The following is a 20,823-nucleotide window of genomic DNA, read 5'->3' on the forward strand; positions in this document are numbered from 1 at the left end:
GTGTGTGAGACAGTGTGTGTGTGAGACAGTGTGTGTGTGTGAGTGTGTGTGTGTGTGTGAGTGTGCTTGTGTGTGTGTGTGAGTGTGCTTGTGTGTGTGTGTGTGTGTGTGTGTGTGTGTGTGTGTGTGTGTGTGTGTGTGTGTGTAATGAGTCTGGACGAGCAGCACTGGGATGAAATAAGAAATGATTATTTGAGGGAAGGTGATGATCAGGAAGTGCCTGACGAGACGCTGCAGCTCCAGCCGGACGACAGAGGCTCTGACTAATAAGACTATTTGTTTTTGTCAAAGCGAGTTTATTTGGCTTAAGACTGTCAAGGAAATCAAGAGCACATGATGGAAACTGGATCTTAATTGAGACAAAAGATCATGCGTGCAAGAGCCGAAAAACAGCAGAAAGTTCTCAAACAAAAAATCATTAGGTCATATTTTGTGTTTGATTATGAAGTGTTCTTGCTGACAGCACACACTTATTGTTCTTCTTAAGTTTTCTTCTTCCTATTATTATTATTATTATTCCCGGGAGATACATTTTGGCCAGCTCCTGCGCCTAGGCCCTTTGAGACAGAGACACCGTTCCAACTTTAAAACGTCCGGTCAGTACCGGTGTAAGTTGCCCGATGACATCACGAGTCCATGTCATTCGTCCGCCATAGTGGATTGAACAGAAAGCGAAACTAAATTTTCACAGGTCACAAATTTGGTCCGAACTTCACGAAACTGGACGTACATGATCCTTGGATTAAGCCTCACAAAAGTTAATAGAAGGATTTTTGATTTTCGGAAGCGTTTGCCCGTCACAGCCAAACGAAATCAGCGGCGTAGTCGCCAAACAGGAAGTCGTCCATATCTCAGGAACTCTGTCACGTATCGAAACCAAACTTTGTACATGAACTCGGGACTCCAATGTGAGGAAGCACAAGATCAGATTTTTTTTATTTTTTTTATTTCAGGCTAATTGACAAACCAATTTACCTATGTCTATGCAAGAGTTTCACCTCACACTTTTAATGTTAATGCATTTAGACAGTAGGTGGCACTGTTGTATTACATTTCACAGAGCTGCCAAGTCAGTGTATAGACTGCATTCGTTTTTACTAGGTTTGTCTTAATAAATGCAGGGCCTGAATTTCGTTTTTTGCATCGGTCTAATTTAATCATCTTCATTTATTAATATATACAGATTTGTATGCATGAATTGTGCATTTTCAGTTCTCAAAACAGTTAATAACAAAAAACAAAAAAACTTTATACAAAATACATCATGCTCTTCTTCGCTAACCGAACAAACAATTCATTGTCTGTGGCTGTGTTTGTGCGCACGGGAAATATGCTGCGCATAACAATTGAAAACAAGGAGAAATGCACAGTCACATGCTCAAACACGAAGTGGACTTCACAGGGTTTTCCGCCATCTTAAGTGAGATTCCAATCCGAAGGGAGCGAACATGTTCAGTTCGAAGGGCACTGCGCACGGCATAGGGAATAAGGGAACATCGATACATCACTTCACAGGAAGTGGAGAGCGATGATCACTCAACTGTCATTTCGCGCACCACGTCATCACCAGTCAGAACGGTCATAACTAACGATGGAGGAGTTTACGTATGTGTGTAAGTATTCATACATTTCGCCATTGTTATACAAATGAGAGTATTTTAACGGTTATTGTTGTGAATATTACATATACTACTTTTGATGATTATAATTTACCTCAGTGAATGCAGCCAGCTTAGCTAGTTTGTGAAGTAAAGTGATTTTATTTTAGGTAGTTGTAAAATAGTGTAAATATATAATATAATAATAAAAATTAAAATATGAATGTAATCCTATATATATTTATGTTATATCATAATCTGCACGACCCCGTCGTTGACTTTCTTTGATGACGTTTGCAGGGCGTTTCAAATGAGCGGTTATTGTCAGTGAAGTCCACCTCAACTGATATAGCGTGCTCAGGGAGTAGGGGAGCAGTGAACACTGCATATGGACCCTGTCGAATGGAACGCACCTTAGATGTGTAAAAACAAGTGGAAAGCGCGGACGCGCCGCTGTCTCCTTTCCACAAGCGCTTGCTGTCCCGTGGCATCTGTCGTTGCTATGCAACCATGAACTGCGCTCTCCATGATGACAAGGAAGTATCAGCAAAAGATTAATTGATTTCTAGCCCTTGCATTAGCTTTACTACCAGATATATTTATGGAGATGAAAAATAAGGAGGCGCCCTGTACAGCTATGATCAGCTGTTCGGCCGAGCATTCAATGTTTACGCTGCGAGCTGATCAGTTGGGATCACTCGCACACCATAAAGAGCAAATTGTTTTTTAATGTTTCAATTTCGTGATTAAAATGACATCATTTGGAAGCGGATAATTTCTTCACAAACAGCTCATTATGACTCAATGTTAGAATGCTGCACCTACACTCGATAGTGTGAATAAGATCAGCGCAACGCAGACCACTGCATTGCCAGCGTGAAACATGATCATGATCTGTCTACGGCCAGGGCTCAGCGGAAGACAGAGAATGCCGGTCCTGCACTGATTGAGGAATTAAATTAGAAAATAAAAGACAGTTTGACATCTATTTTCTCGCATCTGTGAATTTATTTTTTAATCATTTGCTCTGAGATGAAGCGAATATATTTGTGTGGGAATTTCTCGCACTATAAAAGCTAACCATGTTGGGAATGGTTTAAATGATGCGCAATCCCCACATTCCCGCACCGAAACTCAAGCCCTGAAATGGCAGCGGGATGTGTAACTCTAGCATATGGCGCATATCTCATATAAAGTTAGGCAAGGCCAAACAGCGTTATCCATGTTGTTGCGATTGCATCGCTAGAGTAAGCTAATAGTGAAACTGATAGCGTTTTTCATTTAATTACAATATGAGGACTGACGGTAGGTTATAAAAATCAGCGTTTCTTTGTAGGTTATGACAACCATCTTGACAGCAGCAATTAAAGCATCGCTAATTACGGTAGACCTTAATTTGAGATAGTAAATTTGTTCCTAATCAAAGGAAACACTCAACCACAGAACAGCTGGGTGAGTTTTGTATTGGCTTATTGGATACAGTAAATTAAGACTGTCAACTTCTTTTCAATACTATTTCATCACCCAAAACACTCCCACTCTCTGCTGTATATTCATAACCAATTATTTCAAAACCAACAACCAAGCCACATAAACAATGCCATTGGCACTAGTCTACATTGCAGACATGTCTCTTAATGCACATAACTTTTCACCTTTTTGCACAATCTTGAAAAAAGTACTATTGTTGAAATTCTCAGATCAAGCAAACTTCAACGCACCCTTATCCACTACCTGCTCACGTTAGTGAACCGCACCCGAGCAAGCACACTTTGCAGTTCCCCCGGAAATGCATTTTTCTAGTTAAACTTTAAACCCTGAGTTTTTAGTGTTTCCAAGTGTGCGCCACTTTCATATTCAATGAAATTTGAAATTAATTTTGAGCTCTTCCTGTTCTTTTTTCATCTTCTAAGTGTTTCATTGAGTAAACGTCACAGGATCTGATGCGTTTCTTACACCTACAGAACATCGATGAATCATCAGCGCCTCATAATTATTCATGAGACTGCGTGTCCGTATCCTATGAGAAGACGCCTCGCTTAATTATTCATGACAGCATGTGTTGATTTCCTATGACAGCCGCTGTGAGATCACACTCAGGAGTGTTTGTGTTCGGTGTTATGCGTCTCTGTTATGTCCACAGACGGGCCGAGCGCTGCGCTTCTGCACTTCAGTTACGCCTTTTGCGTTCCGTCAATATAATGTTGTTAGAAAATCGTTTTTTGACGTTTGTGAATCGATTCAGAATCGTCCCTAGCTGAGACCGGGGTGTCATGACCCGTGAAGAGCTCGTGTGAGTGCATGATCAGCCCACCACGGTCTCTGTGAATATGAGCAGTGTCGGTGAGCATTACCTCGCGTGTGAAGCGTCTGGTCTCACTGCGTCCCTGTCGGCCTCCAGCGCTCGACTCCTCGTCCATGCGCTCGGCGTTCTCCAGCTCCAGCGCCTCCAGCTTCTCGATCACATTCGACCGCCCGCTCACACTGCAGAAACACCAGCAGGTTTAACACACAACCTCAGAGACCAGAAGCTTCAAGCTTAGATCTGCATTTAAATTCACTTCTTGATGTCACATGTTGTCTGAATGCTCATATGGGTATTCCAGGGTATATGCGTGTATCTTAATGCGGCCACACGCATGATGGCCTTTGGCGAGGTATTAGTATAAATACTGAAAAAAAGAAAAAAAAGAAAGAAAAAAAAACAGTAATATTGTGAAATATTATGACAATTTAAAATCACTGTTTTCTATGTGAAGTGTAATTTATTCCTGTGATCAAAGCTGAATTTTCAGCATCATTACTCTTCAGTCTTCAGTGTCACATGATCCTTCAGAAATCACTCTAATATGAGGATTTGATGCTCAAGAAACATTTATCATTATTATCAGTGTTGAAAACAGTTCATATTTTTGTGGAAACAGAGATGCATTTTATTTTTCAGGATTCTTTGATGAATAGAAAGTTAAAAAAGATCAGCATTTATCTGAAATATAATCTTTTTTAACATTATAAATGTCTTTACTGTCACTTTTGATCAATTTAATGCGTCATTGCTAAATAAAAGTATTAATTTCCTTATTTAAAAAAAGTTAATTGCAGTGTATATAATGATGTACAGTATATAAAATGATATATTCCCTGGGAAGGGGTTTAAATGCGTCTCCTGGTTTTGATGACCCCACATATGCAAACATTTCCCAAACTACAGACATGAATTCAGTTCACAAAATGTCAGAAAATATTAAAGACTTTTTTCAAATTTTGCCCTTATTTGGGATCTGCACCACATTGTCAGCCCTCCTTAAAAGGAGACAAGAAAGCCAGTCAGTGAGGTATTTCTGTCACATGACTGCTCACAGTCTCATTGGCTACTGGGTAAAACGTGGCACAATTCCCATAAACCCAAATTAAACCAGAGTAGAGAGCGTTTGGTTCTGTCTGTATGAATTCCTCAGCTCGTCGGGGGAAAGTGAGCCGTCGTAATGAGAAGTGCGTCAGAGATGCTGTTTGAGACCTCAAAGGGTTGATGGGAGAAAAAAAAACAGCAAAAAAGTATTTTCCCTGTTTATTTAGTTGTAAATGTGTCATTTAACATGTAAAATACTCAGAGCTCTTCCTTCTTTCAATGTCTTGTCATCTTGCTTTGGAAATTGTATATTTTTTACTTTTGTTTACTTAAATACTTGATACCTTCAAGCACTGTTTATTTCATAGTCCTGTTGCCGGTCATTTTTCAAATGGTAAATTTAATTTGGCATTTAATATGTATATTTATTTTTAAAGGAGTGTGTTCAAAAGCAAAAAACACTAAAATATTAAAATAAAATAAAATACATAAATTATATATATTTTATATTTGAGTAATTTACAATAAAATAATATAATAATAATGATTTTGTGGTTGATTTAATGTTTTTTTTTAAAGAAGTCTCTTGTGCTGCATTTATTTGTTTAAAAATACATTAAAAACAGTAATAATTGTTCAGTATTTTACGTTGCTCCTCAGGACAGTATAAAAAAACCCCAAAGCAGCAATAATGTTTCCTGAAGGTGTTTAGCGTCAACATTAATGATATAATGCTCTCCATCATTCCATCTCAAAATCATGTTGCTAAACACTTTTTGGCCAAATAAAGCACATGTGGTTTTATCCCGCAGCTCTCCAGCCCCTTCCCTCCCGAAGCCCTAAAATTATACTTAGTAGTAGTTGTTTTTTTTAATGCAATATTTTTGGGAGATTTTTTTTTTTTATTATATATATTTTTTTACCTTTAAATTACTAGACTTAATCAATAAATAATCAATAAATAGTCATTTATGCACCTTCCTCACATTCTTTCAACTTAAATTCAACAACTCACAATTTCATGCCTAAACCTTTTAATTCAGCCCAAATTATCTTTTAATATCTTTACCTCTTGTGGAAAAAAAAAAATATATAACATGATATTTCATGACTCTAGACGGGCTTATAGCTCTATATGGAGCAAATGAGCTGTTCCGCTGGGTCCTAAAGTCAGTTCTCAAGTGTGCATTCAGATACACATGTAGACATTTGAAAAAAAAAAAAAAAAAGCAAAGTTTTAGCATTGTTAGTTTGAATTGAGCATTTTTAGGTTTTAGGTTTTTCTATGTGTACTGAAGCATTCCTCGCATTCCATTCATTCCTAAGGGGGTCAGATTGACCCGCGAGGGAAGGATTTGTTACTTTTTTACATTTCAACCATAGAACTCTTCGAATCCATTCCATTTAGTGTGTGTGTGTGTGTATTCGTGGTTCAAGTGTGACAAAAGTCCCGGGGTCTTGGACCCCTCTGATAAACACTCAATTTAAAAAAAAAAAAAAAAATCAACACCAAAAAAATTCCGGGTCAAAATGGCCCAAGGGAAGGATGAAGGTTAACCTAAAACCTTAAATATTGCACTGTGTGAGCATGCATGAAAGGAAGGAAGCTTGTTTGCATTCCCGTCTTTTTACAGATGCATTGATGTGGAGAACGGCCTGCGCTCACCTTCTCTCCGAGCTGAACACACACTCCTGTCTCTCCGAGCTGAACACACACTCCTGTCTCTCCGGACTGCGGAGTCGACTGCGTTTCTCGGGCTTGCGGGAGGGCAGAGCTCGGTGTGAGCGTGCGAGGGCTTCGTTCGGGTGGCTCTCGGTGCTGGCGTCCGAGTCCAGCGAGCTCATGGACCCGCTGATGTGTGAGCCGTTGGAGAGCAGGCTGCTGCATGATGGGAAGGGGTCACTGGGAGCAGGTGAAAGGCATCGTGGGACACCCCCCATCTCTGCGCTGAGCCGGCTCGAGGAGCTGCCTGTGGGAGACAGCGGATGGAGCCCGATCCGATCCACTTCGTCACCGTTCACTGAGCTCTGATCCGAGCACCGGCTCAACATCGACCCCTCACCTATAGCAGAGGGCAATGGGGAAATCATGGAGTTCATGACCTATAGACCTTATGTGACAGAGATCTTTAGAATATTGTCTTTGAACTTCCGTTTTTGCGGTCGCTCTGTATTTCTCTATGGCATCGCTGTCCAGGAGTGATTCGCTGGTGAAGTGGATTTACTTATTGTAAAGTAAACGAAAGTTCTCATGCGGATTGTAATGTTTAAAGCCGATGTTTAAAGCAAGATCACTGTGAAAATACAGGCCGGAAGACAGACGACAACGAGCCAAGCACTGAAAAGGGCCGGGGCTACATAAGGTCTATACAAAACGTTCACTCATTCCGTGCATCATACATCATTACTCTATTTCTACGTCACTATTTCTACGTAATTACTCTATTTCTACATAATTACTCTATTTCTACGTAATTACGCCATTTCTACGTCACGCTATTTCTACGTTATTTCTACGTCATTACGGCATTTCTACGTCATTTTTACGTCATTACGCACGCTATTTCTACATCATTACGCTATTTCTACATCATTACGCCATTTCTACGTCATTACGCCATTTCTACGTCATTACGCCATTTCTACGTCATTACGCGCGCTATTTCTACGTCATTACGCCATTTCTACGTCATTACGCCATTTCTACGTCATTACGCCATTTCTACGTCATTACGCCATTTCTACGTCATTACGCATGCTATTTCTGTCATTACGCACGCTATTTCTACATCATTACGATATTTCTACGTCATTATTCTATTTCTACGTCACTACGTTATTTCTACGTCACTACGCTATTTCTACGTCATTACGATATTTTTACGTCATTATGCTATTTCTACGTCATTACGCCATTTCTACGTCATTACGCGCGCTATTTCTACGTCATTACGCGCGCTATTTCTACGTCATTACGCTATCTATTTCTACGTCATTACGATATTTCTACGTCATTATTCTATTTCTACGTCATTATTCTATTTCTACGTCACTACGTTATTTCTACGTCACTACGCTATTTCTACGTCATTACGATATTTCTACGTCATTATGCTATTTCTACGTCATTGCACATGCGCAGTCCTTTCAGTTTCGGTTTTCAATCCGATCAAGTGTTTACATGTTCTCTCGATCGGATTAGAAAATAAATAAACCGACCCTTTCGATCCCATCGAAATTTCATTCGGATCGATTATTTGGTTGCATGTAAACGTAGCCAGTGACTTCATGGTGCTAGTGTGGGTATTTGGCCAGGTAAATGTGTGTGTGGATTCCCCCGCACCTGTAGAGGGCAGTGGTGAGCCGAGAGTTGGCATTTCACCGGCGCTCCATGTCTGGGAACCGTCCGCTTCTCTGCTTTGCAGCTCCTCCTGCCAGATGATGGAACTGGAGTCGGGCGTCTTCTCCGCTTCTGGGATCCCTGAGCCGGTCACCGCCACCTTCGCTGGGCCTGGCTCCTGCAATCACACCAACTATTATTCAGACACCAGATATCATTTTTGATATTTTTTTACTTCTGTGTGAAGAACACTATAGCTCATTTATGTAAGTGAGGAGAGCAAAATAAACTGTGACATATTATACCCAAAAACTCTTCATACAGTGACTACCAGTAAAATTATAAAAATCTGGGACCAAAAATGATTCAGACACTTTGACCTGATCATGTTTTGCTGAAGTGTGTTTTCTTTAATTGCTAATGCTCTTTTTACACACAGACTGAACAAAATGAAGCATTGCTTGGTGATTGGTTGAGCTAAACTGGTATTATCTAATTGTGTAGTTAAATTTAACAGCTGACAGATATTCAACATAATTCATGTGTGAGACAGTCTAACAGAAGGACGGACAAAACCAGTCAAATATCAGCTGAGTTCTGCTCATATTTTATTACCATTTTTCTAAACTATAGCGAATAAACTGTGATAATGAGAGAAATGTTGAAGATGTCTGAAAAATTTTTGGTTTGACTGTAAAGCACACATCGTTTCACTTCGTTCAGAAGGCGAAGCACTGCTACTTCTGCGGAGTGATTTGCTCGCAGCGCCTGAGAAGCCCGTGGTGAGGAGCAGAGTTCTCAGAGTTGGAGTAAATCACTCCGCAGAAGTAGCAGTGCTTCGCCTTCTGAGAATGTAGTTCCCAGTATGTGTACGGTTAGAAGATGGCTGTGTCTCATGTGACCTTGTTATTTGTACACACTGAGACTATACAAATCACAACATGTAAATAGGAAAATGTTGGCGTAATTTTGTCACTTATTGGGAGCAGTATGCTAGCTGGAGCCATTTACCTCCAGTCTTTGTGCTAAGCTAGGCTAGCGGTGGGTGCGTCAGACAGAGGTAGGGCACGCATGGAGATGAGAAGTGTGTGTATGGACTCATCTAACTCTGGGGGATACGGGGAATAAGCTAAAGTCCCAAAAAGTTGGCGTGTTCCTTTAAAGACGCTATGAAATCAAAATAGACTATTCTTATTTTTTAATGGTATATTGCAGTATGATTAATCAGTGCACATATTTATTGTTTTAAATTCATGTTCCTGGTAATCTTGAATCAGAATAACAGCATCTCTGATGATGAGGGCGGGGCAACCTGTCACTCACATGAGATCAGCCAATAGCAAACCACAACCAGCCAATCAATTCCCCACAGACACAATCAAGCCCCGCCCACATTTGTTCTTGTTCCAGAAGCGTTTCACTCGGCGAAAATAAATAAATAAATATAAATATAAATATAAATATATATATATATATATATATATATATATATATATATATATATATATATATATATATATATTTATATATATATATTATTTATAGGGAACTTTTTTTGTTCCATTTTTGGTAAACTATTAAATTGTAAAAGTTTTAAGAATTCTATTTATTAGACATACTTATTTAAACCATTAAACGGAGTCCAAAAATGAAAAAAATGAAAACCGAAAACAGAATTTCAGATTTTTTTAAAAGTGTTAAATTATTGTTGAAAATTTAACAAATTATTTAATTATTTAATTTTTATAAATTATATTGATTATACATCCTTTTCGTTTCTTAAAAAAAAAAATCTGAATCCAGAAAAATGTAAACGGAAAACATTTAGAACAAAAATAAAACAAAGATCTCATATGCAAACCTAACGGCTGCCACCACAGTCGTACCGTACCTGTGAGGTCGCCGGCTCCACTTTGCGCTTCTTCTTCTGATTCTGCTTGTTGGTTCTGGGATAAACCACGAGCTGTTCGGTCCATCTGGTGGAAGACATTAGAGGTTACGCTGATCTCGCGTCCCATCGGTAGGGTCGGGTCCCGAACTCGGTGCTTTTAATGGATAAAATTAAATTTTTTGTGTTCACACTCTCACACTCACACACACAGACAGACTCACTCAGCCTCTACAGTCTCACTATATGAGAACATGAATGCATTTCCAGAGCTTCTCTGAGAGTCACTGAAGTTCATCAGCATTTTACAGTTTCATGTCACTTTGATTCGCACCCGTTGATGATCTCCCGGTTGTCTCCTCTGATGTAGAACTCCTGCTCGGGCGTGATGATGACCAGCGCGTTCTTCTGGCCCGTCCGGGGCTCGGCGTCCATCACGTCACTGCACAGGTTCATGTTCACCGTGCCCTGCGGGAGCGTGCTCGGCTGTGTGCGACAACGGGACGAATTAACTTGGACAATCCTTTTATTCCTGCTTTTACTCCTAAACTAAAGCAATAAGCCCCTTGAAGCCGTGATTTACAGTGAGTTTAGAACAGCTGTTAGACTCAACGCGGAGACCTAAAACCCCCTCAGCTGTTCTAACTTCACTGTAAAACACGGCTTCAAGGGGCTTATTGCTTTTATAAAATGGTTACTCCATAAAAATATTTATTTAAATATTTATTTTGTTCATAAAATAAACACCAGCAACAAAAAATATAGCGTTACAACACATTTATTCCTCCGCCAAGCAATGTAGTTCCAAAGAGGAACACATGCAGCAACAAAGCATCACAAACGGCAGTTGCGGAGTAACACTAATGCGGTCACAGGTGTGTGTGTGTGTGTCTGTGTGTGGAGTCATTTACAACGCGCGGCTCAACCAATCAGAATCAAGGACCAGAACTATCCGTTTCATAATGTACAGTAAAGGGCTTCAGAGCTGATCAACTGTTTCGTTACGCTTTCGTTTGCCATTTAATCCTTGTGCATCTTTATGAACATCGTTCAACGGGCGTGTGTTTGTGTGTTCGGGCCCTCATTCAACGGGCGTGTGTTTGTGTGTTCGGGCCCTCGTTCAACGGGCGTGTGTTTGTGTGTTCGGGTTCTCGTTCAACGGGCGTGTGTTTGTGTGTTCGGGCCCTCGTTCAACGGGCGTGTGTTTGTGTGTTCGGGCCCTCGTTCAACAGGCGTGTGATCGGGCCTCGTTCAACGGGCGTGTGTTCGGGCCCTCGCTCAACGGGCGTGCGTTCGGGCCCTCGTTCAACGGGCGTGCCTAATTGTAAGCTTGTTAAGAAATGGTGACTTTAAAAAACCTAAACTTAAAAAATAACGTCTTTTTCGTTTAACATCATTTAAATAAACGAATATTAGATTTTTATGAGCCCGAATATTCGAATGCAATATTTTTTAAAAATGCCCATCCATAATACAAAGCCGACAAAGCTTGAGTACCTCTCTCATTGGCCACGAAGCAAATTGTTTCCATGGCTCCAATGTAACATTTAATTGCTGCCAACCTATTATTTCTTTTGTAAGCAAAGCTTTGTGCTTCACTCATATCATAATATTCACATATTTGATGCGGTTGTCAAGTTTACCGGCACAGCCCTAGTGTCACACCAGAGTCCTGTAATATATTCTTCATATCTACAAATATCAGTCTTAATCTCTTAATCACTGTCCTGCTGATGCCACGGTCTAACCCGTTCCAAACACGTCACTGGAAACATGCCTTTATTTACAGCTTCAGAAGCTGGTCATGTCCCACAATACAGCTGAACTGCAGCTCTACTCATCAAGGACGCTTAAATTGATTGAAAGTGACAGTAAAGGCAGATTCTGCTTCAAATAAATAACTTTGTTCATCAAAAAAAAATGCTGAAAAATAAAATGTAACAGTTTCCACAAATATATGAACATTAATAATAATCATAAATGTTTCCTGAGCATCATATTAGAATGATTTCTGAAGGATCATGTGACACTATATATTCACATAGAAAACAGATATTTACATAATAATATTTCACTATTTTACTGTATTTTTAATCATAAACGCAGCCTTTGTGAGCATGAGAGACTTCTGTAAAAATCCCAAACTCTTGAATGCTAGTGTAAATATTAGGTCTTGATCTTAAATTCACCTTTTTTGACTTTATCTGTTTATTTTAAATAGTCTCTGAGTTCATATGAGGTCATAAAACGGTGTGTATAAAAATGATTTACTATATTATGCATGCGTCATGTCATCCTTTCTTGCCATTCTGGAGCAGGTCAAACAGGTTTGGACGGACGTGAGGGTGAACTATTATTTGTCTGAGATGTAGAGATTCACACTCGACCGTCTCGAAACCTTCGCCTTCATCAGACGTTCTGCAGACTCGAGATGTAAAACAGGTGCCGTCTTTTCCTGACTCCTTTTATGGCCATTTTAAGTGATCTAGTTTTATTAAAAGCTGCCAGTAAACTCCAGGGAATGCCAAATATGGAAATTACAGTGTGTCACGGTTATAAACTGCAGCAGTGTTTCTGTTCCACTACCAGGGAAGAAAAGAAAACTCTGGGTAATAAGAACGCAAGACACAACAACAAAGAACTTCACGTCACTTCGGCACGAAAAACACAAAACCTGACATTTTTATCCCTTCGTTCCGCCACAAATCATGATGAAAAACCTAGATGTATCAGATTACCATTTTTTTATATTATTTTATCCAAAGGGCATTCAAGAACTAACCCAAAACTGTCGCATTAAGTCCTGCAAAACAATAATTTGATCATTAGCTTGTCTATGTTTTGTGCGTTTAATTTTTATCTTTTCTATTTCTCTCTCTGTACTCTTATTTTTGTGTTTTTTAGTGATTGTGAAGCACTTTGGGCAACAGCTGTTGCTTTAAATGTGCTATATAAATAAATAAATTCAATTAAATTAAATAATTTGAGCTCTGTGCCGAAGTTCGACAGCAGTTCGTTTAGGTGTTCAGACTCACTTGACATTTTAATCCCTCTTTCCCGCCACAAATCATGATAAAAAACCTAGATGTATCAGATTACTAATTTTTTATATTATTTTATCCAGAAGGGCATTCAAGAACTAACCCAAAACTGTTGCATAAAGTCCTGCAAAACAATCATTTGAGCTGTGCGTGCCAAAGTTCGACAGCAGTTTGTTTAGGTCTTTGGACTCACTTGAGGGTGGGAGTCTTTAAGTTGTCTTTAGATAAGAGAGGAACATATGAGGCAATGCATGGAGGGAAAAAAGAAAAACAGGAAGAGCAAACAGCCCGAAGCAGGACTGTCATCGGGGGGGAATGTGGTCCCAGGGCCTGTGATGAAGGGGCCCGTCGAGGTCCTCAAACACACGGAAGAGAGCAGGCACACACATTCAAATATAGTCACAGGTCCTGTGAACCGAGCTACAGTTAATGCATCCGCTCATCATGCCTTTTAATACGGGTAATCAAATCAAATAATCTTAAAAAATGATTTAACATTGAAAAATAATATAAAAATAAAACTTTTTCAAAAAAATAACCAATTATAATCATTTTTGACAGTATAAATTGGGTCATTATACCGCTGTAGTTAATGCATTCGCTTATGCCTTTTAATACGTGTAATCAAACAAAATAATCTTAAAAAATTATTAAAGTAAAAAATAAAATTGAAAAATAATATAAAAATAATAACCATTTATAATAATTTTTCACAGTATAAATTGGGTCATTATACCAGAAACTATTGCGACTTTATATCATGCAATTATGACTTTTTTTCCTCAGAATTGCGTTTATATCTCGCAATTCTGACTTTATAACACGCAATTGCAAGTTATAAAGTCAGAATTGCGAGTTATAAAGTCAGAATTGCGAGATATAAAGTCAGAATTATGAGTTATAAAGTCAGAATTGTGAGATATAAATGTAATTCTGAGAAGAAAAAAAGAATTGTTTATTTCTAAAAGTTTAATTCTTGCAATTGCGAGTTAATATCCCACAATTCTGACTTTATAACACGCATTTCTGTGAAATAAAGTCAGAATTGCGAGATGTAAAGTCGCAAATGTGAGATAAAAAGTCGCAATTATCTTTTAAAATGTTTTATTCTGTGGCGGAAACAAGCTTCCATAGCCGTTTCCATTATTTGTTATAGTATATAATGCCAGCTTTCAATCTGGATAGAACTATTACTTTACATTTCTGTCCGTTCCTCACACAAATCTATTGCGTAACATTCGGAAGCTTGAGTCACATGGACTTCTTTTATGGTCGGCATCTAGTCATTTTGGAGCTTAACCCATTAACTTCTATTATGAAAGGAACGGCAACATAACAGCCCATGATGCAAAGCTCAACAGTTTCCAGTTTGTTGATAAGGGCGGATCAAAACACAAAAACAGCCAGACAAGTTGTTAAGACTGACAACACGTGTTGTAAGTGGTTAAATAAATAGCAACGCTCTTGCCTTTTCAGGTAGCGCTTCCTATTTTACAGTAAGCATGTGCCCAGACGTGCCGTGCCCTCTGTAAAAACACACCTATGTAAATCTCCCATCTCAGGAACACCTGAGGGCTGTAAAACACCTGGCAATCCCTGCGTCTAAAGCGAACGGTGTTCAGGAGATATGAGACCCTGGACCACAAAGCCAGTCACATGGGTAATCTTCTGAAATTGAGATGTAAACATCAGTGCCAGAATAAATGAACCACATTTTCAGGGCAACTGTCGCAAAAAGTGCAATTAAAATCAATGCAACTTTTAAATTTCACAACGTAATGTTTAACTAGGTAAATTCTGTGTATAATTCTGAATGATAACCTCCTTAACTTTGTTTGTAATTAAATATTGAGGTATAAGCCAAACCTTTTTCCACACAATACTGTCTGTCAATTGATTCCAATATGAGACCCTGGACCACAAATCCAGTCATAAAGATACATTTTTTGAATTTTAGATTTATATATCATCTGGAAGCTGAATAAATAAGCTTTCCATTGAAGTCTGGTTTGTTAGGAAAGGACAATACTTGTAAATCTGGAATCTGAGGGTGCAAAAAAATCTAAACATTGAGAAAATCGTCTTTAAAGTTGTTCATTTATGTTCTCGATTGAGCTGCATTCACTCACAAATATAAATGTTTTATATATTTACGGTAGGAAATTTACAAAATATCTTGATGGAACATGATCTTTACTTAATATCCTAATGATTTTTGGCATTAAAGAAAAATCTATAATTTTGACCCATACAATGTATTGTTGGATATTCCCACAGATAAACCCGTGCGACTCGAGACTGGTGACGTGATCCAGGGTCACATATAAGAAGAGCAGGAAAAACAATGTTCGTTCCAACATAACGAAAACACAACAAACACAGCTGATTTTCTCTCGGCTTTCTAAACCCGATGTCCAGTTGTGGAAATAGGTGAAGAGGAACATGAATCTCAAAGCATATTTAACATTTCCATGTGGTTTAAGAGGATAACGCTCTCAGAGTTTAGTGCCGGCTCCAGCAATCCTCAGTGGTTTCTCCTAATAAGGGCATATTGGGATCATGAGCACAGACTCCACGTTCAGAGCATCTCAGTCGGACAATTAAAATACTTCTCTATCATGTTTATAAGAGTCAGCAGTGAAGCTAGATGAACGGCTGCTTACCGGCAGACTCTCGTCATGTAACGGACGAGCTATGGGATTAGAAACAACTGCAACCATACTGGGATATGATGACATCAGCGTCTGCCGTTTATATGGAGTGAGAAGCGTTTTCTTAAGATCAGCTTGTGTTCACACTAAATATAGCACACGTTAAACACTAGCCGTAAAAGAATCAGGTCAGGCTCACTGGAAAACATTTCTACAAAATTATATAAAGTTTTTGGCATGATCCGCACGACTGTTAAAGGGGTCATGAGATGCGATTTCTTGTTTTCCTTTTTCTTTAGTGTGTTATGTATGAGATCTGCAGAGTTACAAAGCTCAAAGTGTCAAACCTAAAGAGAGATTCTTTATAAAAGTTAAGGCTCATCCACACTTTCCTAAAACGCTTCGTTCAAACGCGCCTCATCTCTACGGCAGAGCTTCAGATGTATACGCAGATAAAGGCGGCGTAACTTTATTATCGCTGTATTATTGTTGCCGCCATGTCGTGGAGACACCGTGTTTTCCGTTGCGAAAGCTAAAAGAGGACAATTAGAAAACAGTGGTTAACCTTTATTTACAACACAGTTCCAGAACAGTACAAGCAAAACACTCGACTGTGTGCCGACTTAAGGCGAGACACTACAGGTGAATAGGGTAAAAAATTTAACTAGCAGATATCACCATTAAACTTTCCCAGTTGATTACCTACATTAAGTTGAGAAAAAAATGTATTACAAGTTTTCTGTAATTTAATGTTTAAATATGCAAATTAGGCAATATCTAATTAAATATGCGCTAATTTGTATATATTTTAAAAAACGAAATCTGAGTATTGGATAAAGCCAGATTAAAAATTATTTTGTCATTGTGTTCACATATTAGATGGGGAAAAAATTACAGAGGGATTTATGGATATCTACTTTTGTTATCCTATAAATCAGAATATACTGTCAATAGCCTTAAAAAAATGATTTTCGCCATGTTTTTTGTAATAAAATGTTATATAAATCAGGCTAGGAATAATATATTTACAAATCCCTCTGTAAATGTCTTCATAATATAACTAGGTACAAGACTGGAAAGATTGGTGTATATATCGGTGCTACTGAAGTGGAGATTTCGTACTTGGAGAATGAGAGAAAGGTCATTTTGAGAAAACGGGCTTTAAAGATTTATCATCAGCCAATGAGATTGCGCATTCAGCCCTTTTACTTTCACGATTGGTTGCTGATAAAAAGGAAATGACCATATTTGGATCCGACAGCATTGTACAGGAGAGAGAGCTTTCCAGTCGTGCCTGTGATGACAGAGAGCAGACAGTGATCGCGGATCGGCGGGAGGATTTACAACGACAACTTTTGTTGAATTTACGCGAAATCTACAGACGCAAACAGACAAAGTGTAATAAAATAAAGACCTAAATGTGTATTTCGGACTTTTTTTCACCACAGTATGAAAGAAGACATGTTATTGAAGACAAATATCCAAAAATCTCAAAATTGACCAGTAAAAAAAACCCAATGTTTTTGCCTGCCGTGTCTCGCCTTAACGTACATATATTACAGTGTGCAGTTTTAAGTTCACAGGGCTCCAGACTAACATCTGAGGGCAGCGGCACCGGAGACACCGAGTTCTACAGAAAATATCTGGTAGCACTGGGGCTGGCAATAAAGCACTAAGCTTAATTTAAGGTGTAGATGAAATTAACTTTAATTATCATTCATAATGTCTTAATATTAATTAAAAAGCAAAACGAGTGAAAAAAAATTATATTAGGGAGTGAAAATAGTCAATAAGCATCCTACTGTTTACTAGGGATGGGACTTTTTATCGACAAAACGACCGACATTCGACACATGCTCCACTCGACCAAAAAAAATAGAGTGTCGACATGTCGAGGGGGCGGGGCTTGTGGGATTTCCAAATTGCATTTTTTTTTTTTTGCTTTTAATTTATTACATTTCCTATTCAAATACACATCATAAAGTGCCACTTTTCCCATAATGAAATAAAACATTTTAAATAAAACAATCCATTTTTTCTAAATAGGATAGCCACTAGACCGTTTACCCCACTTGACCCTGTGTGTGTGTGTGTGTGACAGGCGACAGAGTCAACATGGCGGCAGCGGCAAGGAGCAAGGTGTGGGGGAGTTTTAGCAAAATTAATGATAAGATAGTGAGGTGCAAATTGTGCGGCAAAGATTATGCGTTCCACACATCCACGTCAGGGATGCAGGCTCACCTCGACAGAAAACACCCGATGCCGTCAGCGACACAGAGCAGTATGGAAGCCTTCAGAGTGCGAAAGCTGGACAGTCGCCGCGCAGAGAAGATCACTGGTTTAATGACTAGCATGGTAGCTAAAGATGTTCTGCCTGTCAGCTTTGTCGAGGGGGCAGGTTTTCGCGAATTAATGGCTTTTTTTGAGCCTGATTATCTAGTGCCATGTCGCAAAACGACGACTCTGCGTTTGGAAAAAATGTACGTGGATAAGGCTGCGTCTCTCCGTAAATTGCTCTGTGCAGCAGAACACCTGGCCATCACCACAGACGCATGGACGGCTCTTACTACTGAGTCTTACGTGACTGTTACGGCTCACTATTTTGAGAAATGGAAAATGAAAACTGCTATCCTGCAGACACGTGCCATGCCAGAGAGGCATACCGCCGAAAATCTTGCTAATGTTCTGAGAGCAGCAGCTAAGGACTGGGGCATAGCTGACAAAGTTGTAGCATGCGTTCACGACAATGCTACTAATATAACTGTGGCAACCTCTCGCCACCTGGAATGGGAGTCACACCGATGCTTTGCACACACGTTGCAGCTAGCCATCAATGATGGCTTCAAACTGAACTCCATAGCCAATGTGTCTTGTCTCGCACTTTCATCACAGCACGGTTGCGTCTGAGGCGCTCAAGAAGAAGCAGGCGATACAACTTAAGGAGCCTCACCGTCTCATCCAGTACGTAAAGACAAGATGGAACTCTATCCATGATATGTTTGAACGCCTGCTCGAGCAACGTTGGACCATATCAGCAGTTCTGTCAGACCGAGAGGTGACCAAAGTGTCGGATGCCAGGACCCTGGATCTCACCGATGCCAACTGGCACACCATGGAAGAACTACTGCCAGTTTTACGTGCCCTGAAGTTGGCCACAACCGCACTGTGCAGTGAAAAAGAAGTGTCGGTGTCAGTCGTTTACCCGATTACAGCTCTGCTTTCTAGGTTAGTTTGTGTGTGTGTTTTTTTTTTTTTTTTTTTTAGTCGATTGTATGATTCTGTGTCTATATGGGGAGAATTATTCTATTAAAATATAATTGCCTTCCTTGTCAGGCACCTGCAGCGGGACGAGGGGGAGTCTCCAAAAGTCTCAGAATTTAAGAGAAGAGTGTCAGAGTCTCTCACCTCTCGAATGGAACCTGAAAATCCCGGCACCGCACAGAAGGCAGCCATCGACGCATCCTTTTTGGATCCGCGTCACAAACACCTAAAGTTCACGACCAACGAGGTTAAGGAAGCTGTGCACGAAAAGGTTAGAGATCTGTTGTCCGGGCTCCGTGTGGTCTCAGGTGACGAGTCCGGGCCCGCAAAAAGGGCAAAACCGGTGGATGCAATGGTTTCATTCTTCGGAGAGGACTATTTCATGGGGGACACGGTCACATCTGACCATTCTGAAATGGAACGTTACACAAACGAAGAAGGAATATCATCCAGTCAGGATCCTGCGCTCTGGTGGTCTCTCAATGAGTCCAGATTCAAAAACCTGAGCCGTCTAGCGAAAGCCTACCTCTGCATCCCCGCCACATCTGTGCCAGCAGAAAGAGTGTTTTCAGCCGCGGGACTGGTCGTGAGTAGACTCCGCAGTCGCCTTCTACCCAAACATGTGGATATGCTTCTGTTCTTAAACAAAAATTAGGCCTAAATGTAAAGATACATATTGGTATATTTTATTTTCACTGCTGATTTGTTATGTTGAGTTGATGGTATTATGCTGCCTCCTTTTTTGTGGTTTAAAAAAAAATGGGCACGCTGTTTTCAATATTAATTGTTGCTTATTTTCACGTTTGATAAGCATGTTAATGTTATATAATTATAATATAGAGTGTTATTTTTTTCATTCGGAAAACTATCTTGTTTAGGCTACATGCACAGAGCTAATTAACTAATGGACAGGCCGTTTTATTTCTGTAAATTCCGAACGGCAAAAAGTAGCCTATGTCTTATGTGTTTGTAAGGCTGTTGAATAAACATTTTAAATTAGCCTACTCTCTCTCTCGTTTTTATTATTACCGCTTCAATGGTCAAAATTTGACACTAGAGCCATGTTTTTGAGACTAGAATAAACTAGTACAACAATGTAGAATATTTTCCACCCTCCGCATTGCTGCTGCTCTTTAAAAAAAAAAAAAAAAAAAAAGGCCGACAATCCGACAAAAAGTCGACACATGGGCCTCGACAGTCGATTTCCCAAATCCCGTGTCGTTCCCATCCCTACTGTTTACATGTTTTTTTGTTTTTTAAATAAGTGTTTAAATAAGAGTTTTCCTACATCTTACAATTTTTAGTTTTAGTACAATCTTTGAAGGATGAACAAAAAATGTGTTGATCATCACATTAAAAATAACATTTATATATGATATTATTTGTGCTGGAAAAAGATGTGTAGTACTTGTACTGTAAGCGTTTGACTTTCTGTCACAATACCATAGTTATGGTTAGAGTTACTACTACATTAGCCTAAATCCATGGTGAATGTTGCTGATTTGTGGACTGAAAGCCTTCTGTAAGTGTTTATCCTGGTTTCCACGTCAGCGCTGTTTGATCTGATATCTATGGTTTATAACAGAGAACTCTGCGCCGAATCGGATGTTTCTCACTGGAACTCGCAGCGATAATCTATCTATAAATTACAGAAACGTCTGTCTGTCTGTCTGTCTGTGTGTGTGTCTGTTAACC

The 20,823-nt window shown here is 39.3% G+C and overlaps 1 protein-coding gene across 8 annotated transcripts in view; it reads right to left on the reverse strand.

Annotated features, from left to right (window-relative positions):
• LOC311095802 (myosin phosphatase Rho interacting protein) overlaps window positions 1-20,823 on the reverse strand; it is a 72,938-nt gene that overhangs the window by 33,520 nt on the left and 18,595 nt on the right. For all 8 annotated transcript variants that reach the window (XM_084134597.1, XM_084134599.1, XM_084134600.1 and 5 more), the window contains exons 4-8: window positions 10,510-10,661; window positions 10,179-10,263; window positions 8,291-8,465; window positions 6,614-7,010; window positions 3,953-4,082 (exon numbers count right to left, since the gene is read on the reverse strand). In XM_084134597.1, the coding sequence (XP_083990723.1) occupies window positions 3,953-4,082; window positions 6,614-7,010; window positions 8,291-8,465; window positions 10,179-10,263; window positions 10,510-10,661 (939 nt within the window). The remainder of the gene's footprint in view (window positions 1-3,952; window positions 4,083-6,613; window positions 7,011-8,290; window positions 8,466-10,178; window positions 10,264-10,509; window positions 10,662-20,823) is intronic.

This window comes from Abramis brama, assembly GCF_963993115.1.
Source record: "Abramis brama genome assembly, chromosome: 14".
NCBI classification, from domain to species: Eukaryota; Metazoa; Chordata; class Actinopteri; order Cypriniformes; family Leuciscidae; genus Abramis; species Abramis brama.